This window comes from Culex pipiens, unplaced genomic scaffold, assembly GCF_016801865.2.
Source record: "Culex pipiens pallens isolate TS unplaced genomic scaffold, TS_CPP_V2 Cpp_Un0019, whole genome shotgun sequence".
NCBI classification, from domain to species: domain Eukaryota; kingdom Metazoa; phylum Arthropoda; class Insecta; order Diptera; family Culicidae; genus Culex; species Culex pipiens.
In genome coordinates this window covers 25,379-40,914 of record NW_026292836.1, presented here as the reverse complement: position 1 = coordinate 40,914, position 15,536 = coordinate 25,379, and the positions used below count along the sequence as shown (strand labels likewise).

Genomic DNA, 15,536 nt, shown 5'->3' with positions numbered 1-15,536 from the left:
TGTTTTGTTTGATTGATGTCAGCGTTGCCATCTCTATTTGTTTCAATTTCAATAAATTCCTTTGCACGCTCAATCTAAATAATTCAAATTTGAAGTTTTATGCAAAATAATTTGAAAGTAATTTTGTTTTTGTCATTTGTCTGATTACGCGCGTGTGGGTCTCGTGGCGCAGGGGTAGCGGCTTCGGCTGCCGATCCCGATGATGCTATGAGACGCGGGTTCGATTCCCGCCTTATCCACTGAGCTTCTATCGAATGGTGAAGTAAAACGTCGGTCCCGGTTTCTCCAGTCTCGTCAGAGGCGCTGGAGCAGAAATCCCACGTTAGAGGAAGGCCATGCCCCGGGGGGCGTAGTGCCAATAGCTTCGTTTTTTTCTGTTTACGCGCGTGGAGCGTCGAAAAACTCGGTTTTTATTTTCAAAAAGTCATAGGGGAAATAAACCCATTTTAAGCCTAATAAGCGGTCGTGTTTAAATGATGCTGGATAATCTGAAGTGTTCCTTGAAATTTTCTAAAATCAAGTACACCAACGAGTAGGTCAAGTTTTTGTGAACATTTCTGGTTATTTTAACTTTTAGTAAAAGTTATTTATTCTATTCCTTTTAAATATTGTACGATCAGCACCTTGCTGGACTCAGTCGTTGGAAACGACCGTCGGCTCAACGACCGACGAAATAGGCGGCGGACTAGAGACCCTAAATACAATACAATACAGACAATACAAGCATTTGAAAAAAATATTTCCAAAATGAATTCTAATCGAACGAATGCATTGGGCCACGCCAAGTGGCGACAAGTGTCATCTAGCTTGTATTTCAAATTTTGTATGGAAACTATAAGGGCACCAAATGTGAGGTATAGGGCACTAAATAGCACTAAATGAGCATTAAATTTTAGCACAAAAAAATCAAAATGGCGACATGTGTCATCTGGCTTGTATGTATAGACCCTGGAATAAAAGTTAAACTTTTTTTTATGTTGGCCAATATTTTTTTTAGGAGTTGATATTTTTTCGTTGAGTTAACTTTGATAAGCGTGCAAGAAGCTGGAAAGTGAAACACTCTTGCTGGAACTGGAACGCGGCCGAAACTGGAGTCTTGCCGCTGACTGACTCGCTCGCTGCACTTCTTCTCGTCATTTCAGTCTGCTCCCGACTGTTTTCCGAAAACGACGTGTGCGTGTTGTTCGGTGCTCCTCCCGGTTTCGGCAATACGAAAATAAGAAGACGTTGATTTTTTTTCTTGCTCCGCCGGTGATAAGAAGACAGTTGTCCAAAATGCCCACCTACCACAAGCCGGAATCGAAAACCATCCAGGAGCTGAAGGACGTGGCCCACAAGCTGCGAATTCACTCGATCAACTCGACGCAAGCCTCGAAATCCGGGTAAGTTCCGATGAAGTTGGGAAAAGAAACATGGTTCCAGCGAAAAATGTGACCGCGTGGAAATTATGCGCCTTTCACCCGGCGGCACGCCAGGGCCGTATTCAGTGAATCTAGATTGGGGTTCCTTCGACTTTCACTTTCGCGTTTTTTGGCCTCGCCGGCATTTAAAGGGTTCCGCCGACCGGTTCAAAGTCTTTCGGCTGGACAAAAAAAAACCGAGCTGCCTCTTGAACCGCACTCGGCACAAAAACGGCTAGAGGTCAGTGGGAGGTCAAATGGACGCGGGCACATACGACACGATTATTGGCTGAGCCGGTCGTCGATCGCGCTGACTTAGCTTAACCTGGCCGTGGCCGTTTGCGATTTTGTAATCGTAAGTTCGTAAGTCTTGTTTTTTGCTCTGCTATCACTTTTTGCGCGCAGATTGCGTTTTCCTGTTACTGAACAGGGAAGATAGTATTGCATTATCAAATGCGTTTGTGTGGGGACTTACAATTTAATTATATTTAATATGATAACAGCACTGTTAAGCTATTGCACATGATAATGATTCATGTCGAGCTGCAGTTATTCCTCTGACGACACTCTAATGTGGATAGATCATGCTGACATGCGAAATCTAAGCCGATAGAGAGAGGGAGCCAAGTGGGGTAGAATTATGACGACAGTACCGTGCCCACAACCGTGAGCGTAAAGTGACCTTTTGGTTGGCCTAAATAGATCAATATCAAGCCAAGTATTGGGTGGCCTGCGGGTGATGGGACTGAGTTTGGTAAATTGCTAGACCTACAGATTGCAATATTGCTAGAATATACCAATGACCGATGCTTAGTTTGGATGTTTTGCCTTCCTCACCTAACTGAGGAAAGGCTATAAAATCACTCATAAAATGAACTTCGTAATTCAACCTCGTAGAAAAATAATAAAGGAAATTTCAACAATTTTTAAGACCTGAAATTTGGAATATCAAAATAAGAAAAAATATGCAGAACATTCAAAAATTTCAAAATTCGAAACCAGAAAAATTTCAAAAATCAGAAGTCGAAATTTCGAAAGTTTTAAAATCTGAAATAAAGAAATCGGAAATACACATTTACGAAAAACTCAAAATTCTATCATCTCATCATCTTTAAAGCTATTTTTTTTTTTTTCAAAAAAATAAATAATAACAAATAAGGAATTAAAAAAATTAAGAATTGAAAAAAAAAATAAAAAAACTTACAAATTTAAAAACATTAAGAATTTAAAAAAAATAATAAATTTAAAACATACGAAATTTCTCTATCCTATTTCTACATCCAGCTGGGGTCACGCAAAGAATGCGCAACATTTCGATGCCTCTGTGCTCTCTTATGCTAATTTAGATAGGAAAACCAGGAAGCTTAGTACAAAAGGCATCAATTTCTTAACCGCGTTCCTTCCGATCTGCATAGTTTGCTTTAAAGATAAAGCTTTAAAGTAGTTTTTCGAGGCAAAATAAAAAATTGCCCTTCACACCTTAAGTGACGTGATGGAAGCAATGGCGTCTATGCGAGGTGTCCCTTCACCCGCTACAAATTTCCGGTGCTGTGGGGGAGGGTAACAATTTTATTATATGCGCTGGTATTTGTAGCACTAAAATTAGTGCAAAAAACTTATGCACGTGGGTGAACAGACTATAGAGTTATTTAAGCCCGATCTCACGAACACTAGCACCCCATTTGTTTTGCTGGCCGGTACAAAATTTAACCTCAATCTTTTTCGTGTACGTACACGCAATACATGCGCACGTAGATGATTATGGGAACATCCATGAAAAACTGCGGAAACTGAAACTATTTTAATCCGGAAACAAAAAAAACAACTTTATTACCAAACGATAACTTGATGTCTATAAAAAAAAGCAAAACAGTTAGTTTTTTAAGCATTTGAAATTCCACAAGTGCAGCAGGCAGTACAGGTTAGGTACTCTATTCCATGTTTGCCAAAACTCTTGAACTCTTCGCAAACCTTACTAAACACAATAGCTGTAAAGTAAACTTAAGCTATCTCTTCTCTGTTCTTGTGCAGTGACTTTTGCAAAGCTACAAAATGTTAATATTTTACACAACTATCGCGATGTTTGCGGTTGATTACACAACCCGACCTCATCGTCGGACGTTACGTTACACATTTATTTCAGCTTCACTGATTTTTTGTTACATACCTACCTACTAGCTTCAACGTTCAACAGTTATTGCCGTAATCGAAACCAGACAAAATTTTTGAGGGCGATTAATTAAATCACTATCAGATCTATTGCCCCCTGGTCGTCTCTCTCTTTTTGGTGTCACGTAGTCCGTTTTGAACATTGTTGATAAAAAAAATCGTTTCGTTTTTATTTCTTCTTGCAGCCATCCGACATCATGCGCGTCGATTGCCGAAGTCATGTCCGTGTTGTTTTTCAACACGATGCGGTACAAGATTTCCGCGCCCCGTGACGCGTCCTCGGATCGGTTCATCCTGTCCAAGGGCCACGCGGCGCCGATTCTGTACGCGGCCTGGGCCGAAGCCGGTCTGTTTCCGGTGAGCGATCTGAACAACCTGCGCAAGATCGACTCCGACCTGGAGGGTCATCCGACGCCGAGGTTGAACTTTATCGACGTCGGAACAGGTTCGCTGGGCCAGGGTGTGGCCGTGGCCTGTGGAATGGCCTACGTGGGCAAAAACATTGACAAGGCCGACTACCGGACCTATGTGTTGGTGGGAGATGGTGAGTCCGCTGAGGGATCGGTGTGGGAGTCGCTGCACTTTGCCGGCCACTACAAGCTGGACAATCTGTGCGTCATTTTCGATGTGAACCGTTTGGGACAGTCTGAGCCGACTTCGCTGCAGCACCAGATGGAAGTTTACCGGAAACGGTTGGACGCGTTTGGATTCAACGCGATCGTCGTCGATGGTCACGATGTGGAGGAGCTGTGCAAGGCGTTCTTCGAGGCTTCTTCGACCAAGGATCGTCCGACGGCCATCATTGCCAAAACGTACAAGGGAAAGCATTTCCCCAAGATTGAGGATCTGGAGAACTGGCACGGAAAGCCGCTTGGGGACAGTGCCAACACCGTGATCGAGCATCTGCAGGGTTTGATCCGTAACGCAGGACCGATTCAGATTACGCCTCCGTCGCCGCAAAAGGACAGCGCCAAGAAGGTGAGCATTAGCAACGTACAACTTGCCACTCCTCCCGCCTACCAGCTGGGAGAGTCCGTTGCAACTCGTCTGGCTTACGGAACGGCCCTGGCCAAGATCGCCATGAACAACGATCGCGTCATCGCTCTGGACGGAGACACCAAGAACTCGACCTATTCCGATAAGCTGCGTAAGGCCTTCCCAGACCGGTTCATCGAGTGCTTCATTGCCGAGCAGAATCTGTGCGGCGTTGCCATAGGAGCGGCCTGCCGTGATCGTACGATCGCTTTCGTGTCCACCTTCGCCACGTTCTTCACGCGTGCCTTCGATCAGATCCGTATGGGTGCCATCTCCCAGACGAACGTCAACTTTGTCGGATCTCACTGCGGTGTGAGCATCGGCGAGGACGGACCCAGCCAGATGGGTCTGGAGGACATTGCCATGTTCCGTACGATCCCGGGAAGCACCGTGTTCTATCCGTCGGATGCCGTTTCTACCGAGCGTGCCGTTGAACTCGCGGCCAACACCAAGGGCGTCTGCTTCATCCGTACGTCCCGCCCGAACACGGCCGTCATCTACGACAACAACGAGCCGTTCCACGTAAGATCCGACATCAACGTCATCCATTCCCTATACTAATCATTTTCCGTCCCACAGATTGGCAAGGCCAAGATCGTGAAGCAGTCGGCCAACGACACGGTCCTGCTGATTGGCGCCGGCATCACGCTGTACGAGGCACTGAACGCGGCCACCGAGCTGGAAAAGTCGGGCGTCCACTGCCGCGTGATGGATCCCTTCACGGTCAAGCCGATCGACGGGGAGGCCATCGTCCAGCATGCAGCCGCGTGCGGAGGCCGTATCGTCGTCGTTGAGGATCACTACAAGTAAGCGCCCACCAACTCTCAATCATACTCTCTCTCTCTGATCGCGCATTTCCTTTTCTCTTTCCAGGCAAGGCGGTCTGGGCGAAGCGGTCCTGTCGACCGTGGCCGGCCAGCGCAACGTGGTCGTGAAGCACCTGGGCGTGGAGGAAATCCCCCGCTCGGGCCCACCGACCGTGCTGATCGACATGTTTGGAATCTCCGCTCGCTGCATCGTGGCCGCGGTTAACGATATTTTGAAGCTGTAAACGCAACTCTTGCCCATGTAGCTGTGGCGACAACAAGTATGTAATGGTTATTCACTTCCCTGGGTCCCCCAAGCTTACAGCTTACATTGATTCACCCCGCTCCGTAAAATTGGACTTATCGTATACATTCCCCAATGAAATTGATTGCAATTCCCTGCGTTGAAATACGTTCCTTAGCTGTTAAGATGAATTGAGAAAAAGTTTTTCCTTTCCTGTTGTTTGGATCATTGGTACGTTTACTTATTATACATTGTTCCGCGAAGCATTTAATAAATTTTGTAACAAAAATAATTGAAAGCATAACCTGGTTTATTACAAGATGACAGTCCTGAATTCTTCTAGGAAGGTGGATGGTAGATGGCGGGAAGGAGTTAACCCTCTAACGCCCAGAGCTGTTTGCTCATCGTAAAAATAGTAAATGGCTTAAATTTGGTACAATAATGCAGGAAATACTTTACTTTGACCCACAAACATCGAATTGGGGCAAAAAAGTAGAATTTGAAGTGGTGCACCAGAGCACCATCAGGAAGATGAGCAACTTTTTTTTAAACCACAAAATCTCGTTTTCTTCAAATCTATTGGTTCATTTGTTTGAAAACGCTTCGAAATGTGTTAAAAACTACTTATTCTTTGCTGTAAGACCATATTTCTGAAGTATTAACTAAAAATTCTAAAATCTCTGCATTTTCAGGTTTCTTTGATTGGCTCATTCAACCATTTTCATGAAAAATGAGGAAAATAATAAAACTGTCGGTCTAATAACAGTGTTTTGTCTTGTTTATGAATAGTCAAAACGTTTATAAACTTTTGTTTTGATAAAAATAAGCTTTTTCTGTAATTTAGAAAAAAGTGCTCCTGAATATTTAGTTGCTCATATGCCTAGGTGGTGCTCTGGTGCACCAAATGAAAAAGGTTGAAACACACTTAAAACCGGTCCAAACTCACAATGTTATTCACAGGGGTTCTTGTCCAAGGTTCAAATGATAGCAAAACATTTTTTGTTTCATAAAATTTTGTGTTTGGTATTTTTTACGGGCTTTCGAAAACAGGTCTTATTTATTTCCCTAAAATTGGCCCATTTTTGTTTACATTTCACACTGTAACTTTGCTTGTGCTTAACCAAATTTGATGAAATTTGGGGAGATGTTAGTATACATTCTACATGAACACCTGCAACTTAAAGCACCATGAAAAGTTGTGTCAGTTCCGAGATATTTGAGTTCAAAGTTTTGGTGCTCTGGAGTAACCATGGGCGTGAGAGGGTTAACTGAACACCGACAAAAATTTGTCAGTTCAGCGCGCGGTCCGATTGATCCACAGAGCCAAATGCAGATCTGGTTGAATTTTACTAAATTTTCGTTGAATTCGGCCCCCAAAATTAACCCAAATCTGACCTTTGTCAAATGACCCAATTACCCACTTACAGTAATTCCTGAAAAGGTTTAGTTTTGACGGTTTGACGAAATCTGTATGATTTTGAATGATTACACTGACCTACAAAAATTGACAAAAATGACCACGCAATATGTGGGAGTAGCGAACAGCACTAATTCTCCATACAAACGTTGAAAAAAAAAAAACCATTCGGCCCTGTCTAAATATTTTTGAAAATTCAAAATGTCGAATGACGTCAAAAGTCGCATGACGAACAACTTTTGCGAGAAAGAGAAAGCAGATTCTGATGCAAACAATCCAACTTCTGTGGCGCTCAGAGGTGTGAATGTGCTAGTAATTTTTGACTAGAAAGCAAAGTCTCGGCCCGAAACTTCAAACACGAACAAAAGCAGCGAACCGAAGATTGGCAATGACGTTTTGGAATTTTGACAGTTTGGAACGCATGAATTACCCCATTATCGGTTTCCCGCATGGGTGATGTGGAAATTGTTGCACATGGCTGAAGTTGGGAATTTTGCAACTTATTTAAATGTATGCTAAATTTCAAAATTTAAACACGAATCTACAGTGAATTGTTGTGAAAACCAAAGATACACTAAAGCCACGATGATTTGTTGTACAATCTTGATCAGAATCGCGAAAAAATAGGTTTAAATTGAAAAATAAAAATAAAATAAATTTTGGTCTAGAATTTAACGAAACTTTGTCTGTTTTGTAAGACTTAATGTTATTGCACAATGGATATAGAATTTTTTACAAAAAAGTAAATTTTTCGGTTCGTCCACAAACAATCTCATGTTTGTAAACAAACGACGCCATTTTGCCAATGTTATTCGGTAGCTCATACCAGGCCATCGCCGGGGCCCTGCTAGAAAGCCTAATGGGGGGAACAAAAGTCACAAAACCGAAGATGACCACTAAAAATAGACGCTTTACAATGTTTTGTTTTGCAAACCCAAAATTCGGTTGAAATTTTATTTCATAAATCCAGAGTTTTTTTAAAGGTCCTAAGGGAAATTCTCGTATGTTTGGCAGGTTAAGCACTCGCTCCTAACTCCATCCAATTTGCTAAATTTCACCATTTAAACAACTAATTTTGCAAAACATTTGATAGAAACTTGCTTGCTCAGAGCTTATTGACCTATTTCTCACTCGATTTCAGTTGAAAACGCTTTTAATTAGCTTTAATTGAATGTCAAAGTTCTGACCTGCCAACACTAGAGGCACGCTGGAATTAGGTGCTGTTCCCCTATAAGCTATTGTCTTTCATATGTGACGAGTTGGCGTTTATTCGGGGAAAGAGGAGGAATTCACAGTGGGTGGGGTTTTTATAAAGTTTGCGCGTGGCATGGCCTACTGCGCCTAAAGCTAACTTAAACTAAACTTCAAGGGCCGTACTTAGGCTTGACTTCCAACAATATGTTTATAGAACCTAATAAAAAAAGTCGAGAAATGATTTTTGACTATATTTAAGATTAAATTTAATTCCGTCTAAAGCTGCGGTTGGAGTTTAGAGGGTTAATCATTTCCTTAAAGTTGATTCAAAATCTCTGTTCTTTTCAATGAGCGTGCACTCTCAGAAAAAGGCAGCCCTCTGTCACGACGGCCATGTTTCTGAAACCTAAATCACTGACGAACTGACGTGCCACCAGGAGCAAATTGGTCGATCATTTTTGACCGCACTCTGTTTCTTTTTCTTTCTACTGTTCTCTTCTTCGGCGATTGTCAGAATTCGAGTTTGACGTTTTGTCACATCAGCTGATTCCTTGCTTTGAAGAATTCTGGAACAACATGTGTAAATGGCGGATAAGAGTTGGAATGGAAATGTTACGAAAAGTCTAAAAGATAGCCTAATTTTTAAGTTTAACGAAATTTCTTGCCTCGTTACACATTAAATAATGCAAGATTTGCAAAATATTCATCGTTTAGTTCAGAATTTGCAAAAGTTTTCAGGCTTCAATATGTTTTCCCCCATATTCATTTGTTGTTCCTGAAAGTTTCTCAGCAAGTGCAGCTGCGCATCTGTCAAATCGTCTGTTTGACAATCGCTGATCGCTGAGGGTGAGTGAGAAAGAAGATAGGAAAGTGCGGTCATGTTTGGATTCGGGGTGGCACGTCAGTTCGTCAGTGCCTAAATGTTCGACGCGAACATGAAGACAACAAAGAAGATGAAGAACGCATTTGCTGTCAAAATTTGAAAATAAACAAACCGCGCTGTAAAAAAAGGTATAATTGCATAATGTTGAAATGAATTCCATCAAAAAATAACGACACGGGACGGATTTCCACAAGTTCCCGAAGGACCCTATCTGTCAGAGACTATGGATAAATGCCCCGTGAAGTGGCGATGGGGATGGTTTTGCAAGTTCAAAGTTCAGATTTGTTCGGACCACTTCGCGATGAACTTCTTGTGAGTCCACAAAAGGTCGGATTCTACAAAAGCACGCGATTCCTTCGATTTCCTGTGCGAGTCGACAGCGGGAGTGGGCCAGTCCTCGGAGAAGGTTATCGATGGATTCTCGGAAAGACCAGCTCCGCCACAATCACCGGAATCACGGATGTTTCTGCACTTGGTCGGTTACTCCCTGCCGGAGATTGCAGCGAGTTGTTTGGAAGGATCAACAGCGGGACTTGGCCAGTCCCCGGTCCAGTACTACCCGGCAAATCTTCCCGGTCAATCGGAAGCAACAGTTCTACCTTTTTTCGTAACAGATTTGCACACACACGCAAAATAAATAAGGCATATTTGAATCAACAAAACATTTTGTTGATTTGAAAATCAAGATTTTTGTTGAATCAACGCTAAACGTCAAAGCAACTTTTTCAAAACAACAAAAGAATTTTGTGGAATTGAGAAATACAAGGTTTTTTTCAACGCAAAATCGGCGTTGATTATATTCAACAAAATTTTTGTTGAACCAAACCTCGTACAGGCTGATTCTACAAAACATTTTTCTGCGTGCACAAAAAGTGATGTTTCTTGAAGAATTGGTGTAAACAAACAGACAACACCAATCGAGAAATTAAAAGTGAGAGTGTGTGCAACATGGAGTTAAACTTTCTGTGAAGTTGCTGTGAAGATTATCATAGCACTTTGAAAAGTTTAACTCCATGTTGCACGCACACACTCTCACTTTTAATTTCTCGATACTGCTACACTCACAGAGCCCACGCAGTAGTATCAGTGAAGAGCCCACGATAAACTACGTGGGCTCTTCGAGGTTTTGGTGACTGTCAAACGTTTTAGCCATTTAAAGTGGTGCCAGAGGGTTGGAAAAAGGCCTTTCCAATCTCAAGTGACAGCAGATGCAGACATGCCAGTGCACAGATTTGTTTCTGTTTTACAGACCTTATCAGATGTATATTTTTCTACAGACTTTTCAGTATTGCGCCTATCAAGAAGCACCCAGTGAGAATTTTGTCTTGAACTCTAGCGTGAACTGATCAATATTCTCACTGGGAAATAATTCGCAATTCGCAATTTTCAGTGTAAGAACGGGCCTTGACCGATCTTATGCACTAGGTTCCCGACGAACACGCCCTGCCCTTACACCTACATCTCACCCTTGCTCTGAGTCAGTACGAGCAACACGCTAGAACACGCTTTGAGTGTTCGTGCCAGGCATGCACACTAGGGTGTAATATCAAAATCAATTTTCCAGCACAGCACGTTTTCGGTTCCTTTTGGGGTCCTACACAACTCCCCAAAGTTTGAGAACGATTGGTTCAATCCTCACTTTGCGCAAAGCGATTAATTTTTCCATATAAATTTGTATGGAGAAAACCTTTTTTTTGGATTTTGATAATTATCAAATCCACGTTTCATGCTATATCAAAACCGGAATCATATTCGGATGCTCTAGAATGTGCTCTACAACTTTGCCGAAGAGAGTGTGGTGCTAACTTGCTCCTGAAAGAAGATATAGCGTCCTCAAAACTCGTCTAAAACAAAACACGTTTTAGACGAGTTTTGAACACGTTGTATCTTTTTTAGGGGCAAGCTAGCACAATGCTCGCTTCGGAAAAGTTGTAGAGCACATTCCACAAACAGCTTTATGAACAGCAGAACAAAGGAGAGGGAGCGATTTCTTGAGGCTTTTCTTCACCCTCTCTGACTTCCTTGCACTGCCGCTGCTGCCCATTTAATTTTTTTCTTGACCGGTTCCTTCCGAAGTACGTACCTTACAATAGCATGAAACGTGGATTTGATAAATATCAAAATCCAAAAAAAAAATTTCTCCATACGAATTGATATGGAAAATTGAATCGCTTTGCGCAAAGTGAGGATTGAACCAATCGTTCTCAAACTTTGGGGAGTTGTTTAGGACCCCAAAAGGAACTGAAAAAGTGCTGTGCTCACTAAATTTGGACAACTTTATTTTTTTCCATACAACCATATTACACCCTAATGCACACATTCTTTTCCGGTTACGCATTTTAACTCGGCCGGGGATGGTACATTACGTAGGGTATGATGTAAGTATAAGCGCCTAACCATCTATAGTGTGCCTATTAACTTTCATTAAAGCAAACACTGTTTTATTTTTAGTTTGAATTCAAAAACTAATTGTTATTTTACTGTGTATTGTTTTTTTTCCTGAAATCTTTCCTAGTGTTGAGTCGTGTTTATATGTTGCAATTTCTTTTGTCGCGGTGTTATGTTACAATTTTTGGTCCTAAGCATGTTATAAAAGTTTACCTAAAGTACAATAGTAATATTTGTGTTAAACTGAGTAAGGGCTCAAACCTCACTTGTTAGAAGAAAAGGGTGAAGATTGAAAACAATAGACAGAAGACAGACAGACAGTTGAAAACAATAGACAGTAAAAGAGAATATATTTTATAGAAAAAAAATCAAGAATCAATAGTAAGAGAATGATGATTGTATTTTAAAGAATAAAAATGAGAAGCTGGATGTAGTAGATGTAAAATTAGACAATAGTTAATAAATAGAGATTAAAAAACAAGCTAAGATTATAGTAATGATTATTTATAGGACAGATAAAGAATTATTCTAATAAAAAGATTCGCAATAAAATTCAAAAAGATTAGGCAAATGATAAATAGACTTGATAATAGTAGTACATTAAGGAAAAGTATATTTTTAAGGTAAAAGCAAAGTTTGTTACAGCAGTACTGCCCATGATCGCATAAATGTCCCATATGCATTTTCGTCGTTTTTGAGTTAATTATGCAGTTTGGTTCAAAATCGTGTGCTCTTTCAGAAAAGCCTAAAACATCCAGTACTTTGTTCTAGAAATCGTGAGAAAATCCAGTTTTTTCGCGAAAACTTAACACGTAACCTTATGTGTGGGACAAACTTGCTGTTTTTGCATATGGGACATTTATGCGAACATGGGCAGAGTATCAATTGGTAAACAGGAGTGGAAAAGCATTGAGAGATAAGAGAATCAAATGTTAGTAAAATCAAAATCAAATGATGTATATTAAATAGAAGAATCAGTGAAGAAGTGACAATCAGTAGAGCAAAATAAAAATAGGAGATAAGTGGTACCTGAGAAAGAAGAGAAGAGAAACCCCGTTGTGCGATGTTTCAGGTACATCCACAGCAGTTGACTCAACATACTACGAATCAAAACAATACCGTCTACAATCACAAATTACTTCCCTTTCCCACATTGTCGCGCCCCTTTCTTTCAGCCATCTCGACTCTGACCCGCGGTGGTCAAAGGTTTACGATCCGTTTCCACAGGCCACCAGCTTCTAGGTCATCATGAAAACCAAGCCAACGTGCAGGTAAGAAAATAGGACATTTTCAAGGAACCAGAGTTATACTGTTCTGATCAAGATAATTCGGATGATCTGACATTGCTCTTACGGCCTCCCAGTCAACTCAACCGATTGAGTTGACTGGGTTTTTTTCCCTCTAAAACTCAGTTTAAAAATTTAGTTTTCCGACACTTTCATCACGCGCGAAAGAAAGAGGATGCAAATCACGCAAAAGGAAATCGCTCCTGAAATTCTCCAAGAAAATCTATCTGCGGATGATTTGTTGTGAATTTCCTTGTCAGCACTACTTAAAAATATTTATTTCACTTTGTTTACACACATTGCCCATCTACAAAATGTGGAAAGCCATTTTTCGACGTGTGACGTTCCACTTGCAAGTGTAGTAGTGAAAAAGGTCCCCCGCCAAATAATTGAGGTTTTGCAGCGCGACTGTGTTTCAAATGTAGGTGGCGCCAAAATGAGGTTATTTGCCAAAAATCGCATTCCTTTCTGCTGGATTGAAGAACAAAATCGCTTATTTCCCATGATTCCCTGCATCAATCTTGATGAAACTAGTTGCAAAAGACGAGAATTTTTTTTTTTGCTTTAAAATAATGAACATCATTTTTTAGGCGCGCAAAAATTTGTGAACTTTTTCTTTGAAAAAACATGTTTTGGAACACGAAAAAATGAGTTTCTCCGTAAATATCAAAGAAATAAACAGTTATATAAATGATAACAGATGTATTAACGTATATTCAACAATTTTCATTGATTTTTGACAGACTTTCTTGCCAAATAGTCCAAACTACTATCTTTTTATAAATATCCAGTTTTCTCATAGAAAAATCAAACAAATATTGGAAAGTTATACACCAAATTGTTGGAAATAATCTCTTTCTCATCTGAATCCGGCATAAGTTTAATAAAAATGTTGATTTTGAAGGTAAAAACAATGTGTCTTTTAGTGTTTTGCTGCAAATTCTCTATCAAGATGATGATTTTTTTTAGATTCCTTTTACCGATCTTTCGTGCGCGAGATAGGAGAGCCAAGCTCCCTTCGGATTTTTTCTCTTGACGAACATCCAAAGATTTTCTTTTGATGATGATTATTCCATCGCTGAACATAAAAAAAAGCAAAGCAATCCACTTTAACGACCCCCGGATCTTTTGTGGGCACTGTTGCAAGTTTCTGCTCATTTCTAGGCATTCGAAGGTTATGTGTGGTGAGTCACCCAAAACCTCTTTTACGCAAATGGACCGACGTTTTACTTCCCCATCCGATAGAAGGCCAGGAGGATAAGGCGGGAATCGAACCCGCGCTCCATAGCATCTTAGGGATCGGCAGCCGAAGCCGCTAACCACCGCGCCACGAGGCCCTCGCTGAACATATTGCATGCAATTTTTGGATTTTATGCTACAGCAACGAACCATAGACTAATTCAGCAATTCCATTTGAAAAGAGCCTAAACCAAAAAAAAAGTTCTCCGATCGGGCTCAAAATTTTTCTGGGGGTTCCTTGGCCAAAATAATTAGACCCGTATTTTTTTGTTTGGCCATTAGGGTGGCCTACATCGTGCTAGGGTGGTTCAAAAAATGGCAATTTTCGTCATTTTTCGCAAAAACCACTTTTTTCTAAAAATCATATCTCCGCGCCATTTCATCCGATTTTAGCTGTCTTAGACGCAAAAGAAAGGTGATGAGTTTGGCTATTTGGGAAAAATAGTAAAAAGTTCCAAAAATCTAGCTTAACTATTGAAAAAGTCGTATGAAAACTTAAAATGGCGTTTTGACCGTGTCTGGACCAAAGAGCCTATGTCTGAAAATATTTTTATCGGATTCCTCGGAAAATTTCACATAACATATCAAAAAATTGGCGATGTCGAACCGTACGTTTTGGAGATACGATTTTTTGAAAATAAAAACTGCGTTTTTCGACGCGCCACGCGCAAAAACGGGAAAATGACGAAATCGGCAAAAAATCAACTTTTTTCACTAAAACTGCGATAACTTTAAAATTTCAGCGATGACCTATACATGTCTGGGTACCAAAATTTTCGTAATTGATAGACGCAACTTTTGGTACCATAACATCTATAGGTCATCGCTGAAATTTTAAAGTTATCGCAGTTTTAGTGGAAAAAGTTGATTTTTTGCCGATTTCGTCATTTTCCCGTTTTTGCGCGTGGCGCGTCGAAAAACGCAGTTTTTTTTTCAAAAAATCATATCTCGGAAACGTACGGTTCGACATCGCCAATTTTTTGATATGTTATGTGAAATTTTCCGAGGAATCCGATAAAAATATTTTCAGACATAGGCTCTTTGGTCCAGACACGGTCAAAACGCCATTTTAAGTTTTCATACGACTTTTTCAATAGTTAAGCTAGATTTTTGGAACTTTTTACTATTTTTCCCAAATAGCCAAACTCATCACCTTTCTTTTGCGTCTAAGACAGCTAAAATCGGATGAAATGGCGCGGAGATATGATTTTTAGAAAAAAGTGGTTTTTGCGAAAAATGACGAAAATTGCCATTTTTTGAACCACCCTAGCACGATGTAGGCCACCCTAATGGCCAAACAAAAAAATACGGGTCTAATTATTTTGGCCAAGGAACCCCCAGAAAAATTTTGAGCCCGATCGGAGAACTTTTTTTTTGGTTTAGGCTCTTTTCAAATGGAATTGCTGAATTAGTCTATTAGTCTACGGACGAACCGCCCTAATAATTCATATAAACTTTGGAATAAAAACATTCGG

At 40.7% G+C, this 15,536-nt stretch overlaps 1 protein-coding gene across 1 annotated transcript; it reads left to right on the top strand.

Annotated features, from left to right (window-relative positions):
- The first annotated feature begins 1,136 nt into the window (after positions 1–1,136).
- Positions 1,137–5,946, top strand: LOC120429725 (transketolase-like protein 2). Its single transcript, XM_039594771.2, has 4 exons — positions 1,137–1,382; positions 3,755–5,126; positions 5,184–5,410; positions 5,478–5,946. The coding sequence occupies exons 1-4, from the start codon at positions 1,276–1,278 to the stop codon at positions 5,653–5,655; spliced, it is 1,884 nt and encodes a 627-aa protein (XP_039450705.1). The 5' UTR covers positions 1,137–1,275; the 3' UTR covers positions 5,656–5,946.
- The last annotated feature ends 9,590 nt before the right edge of the window (positions 5,947–15,536 follow it).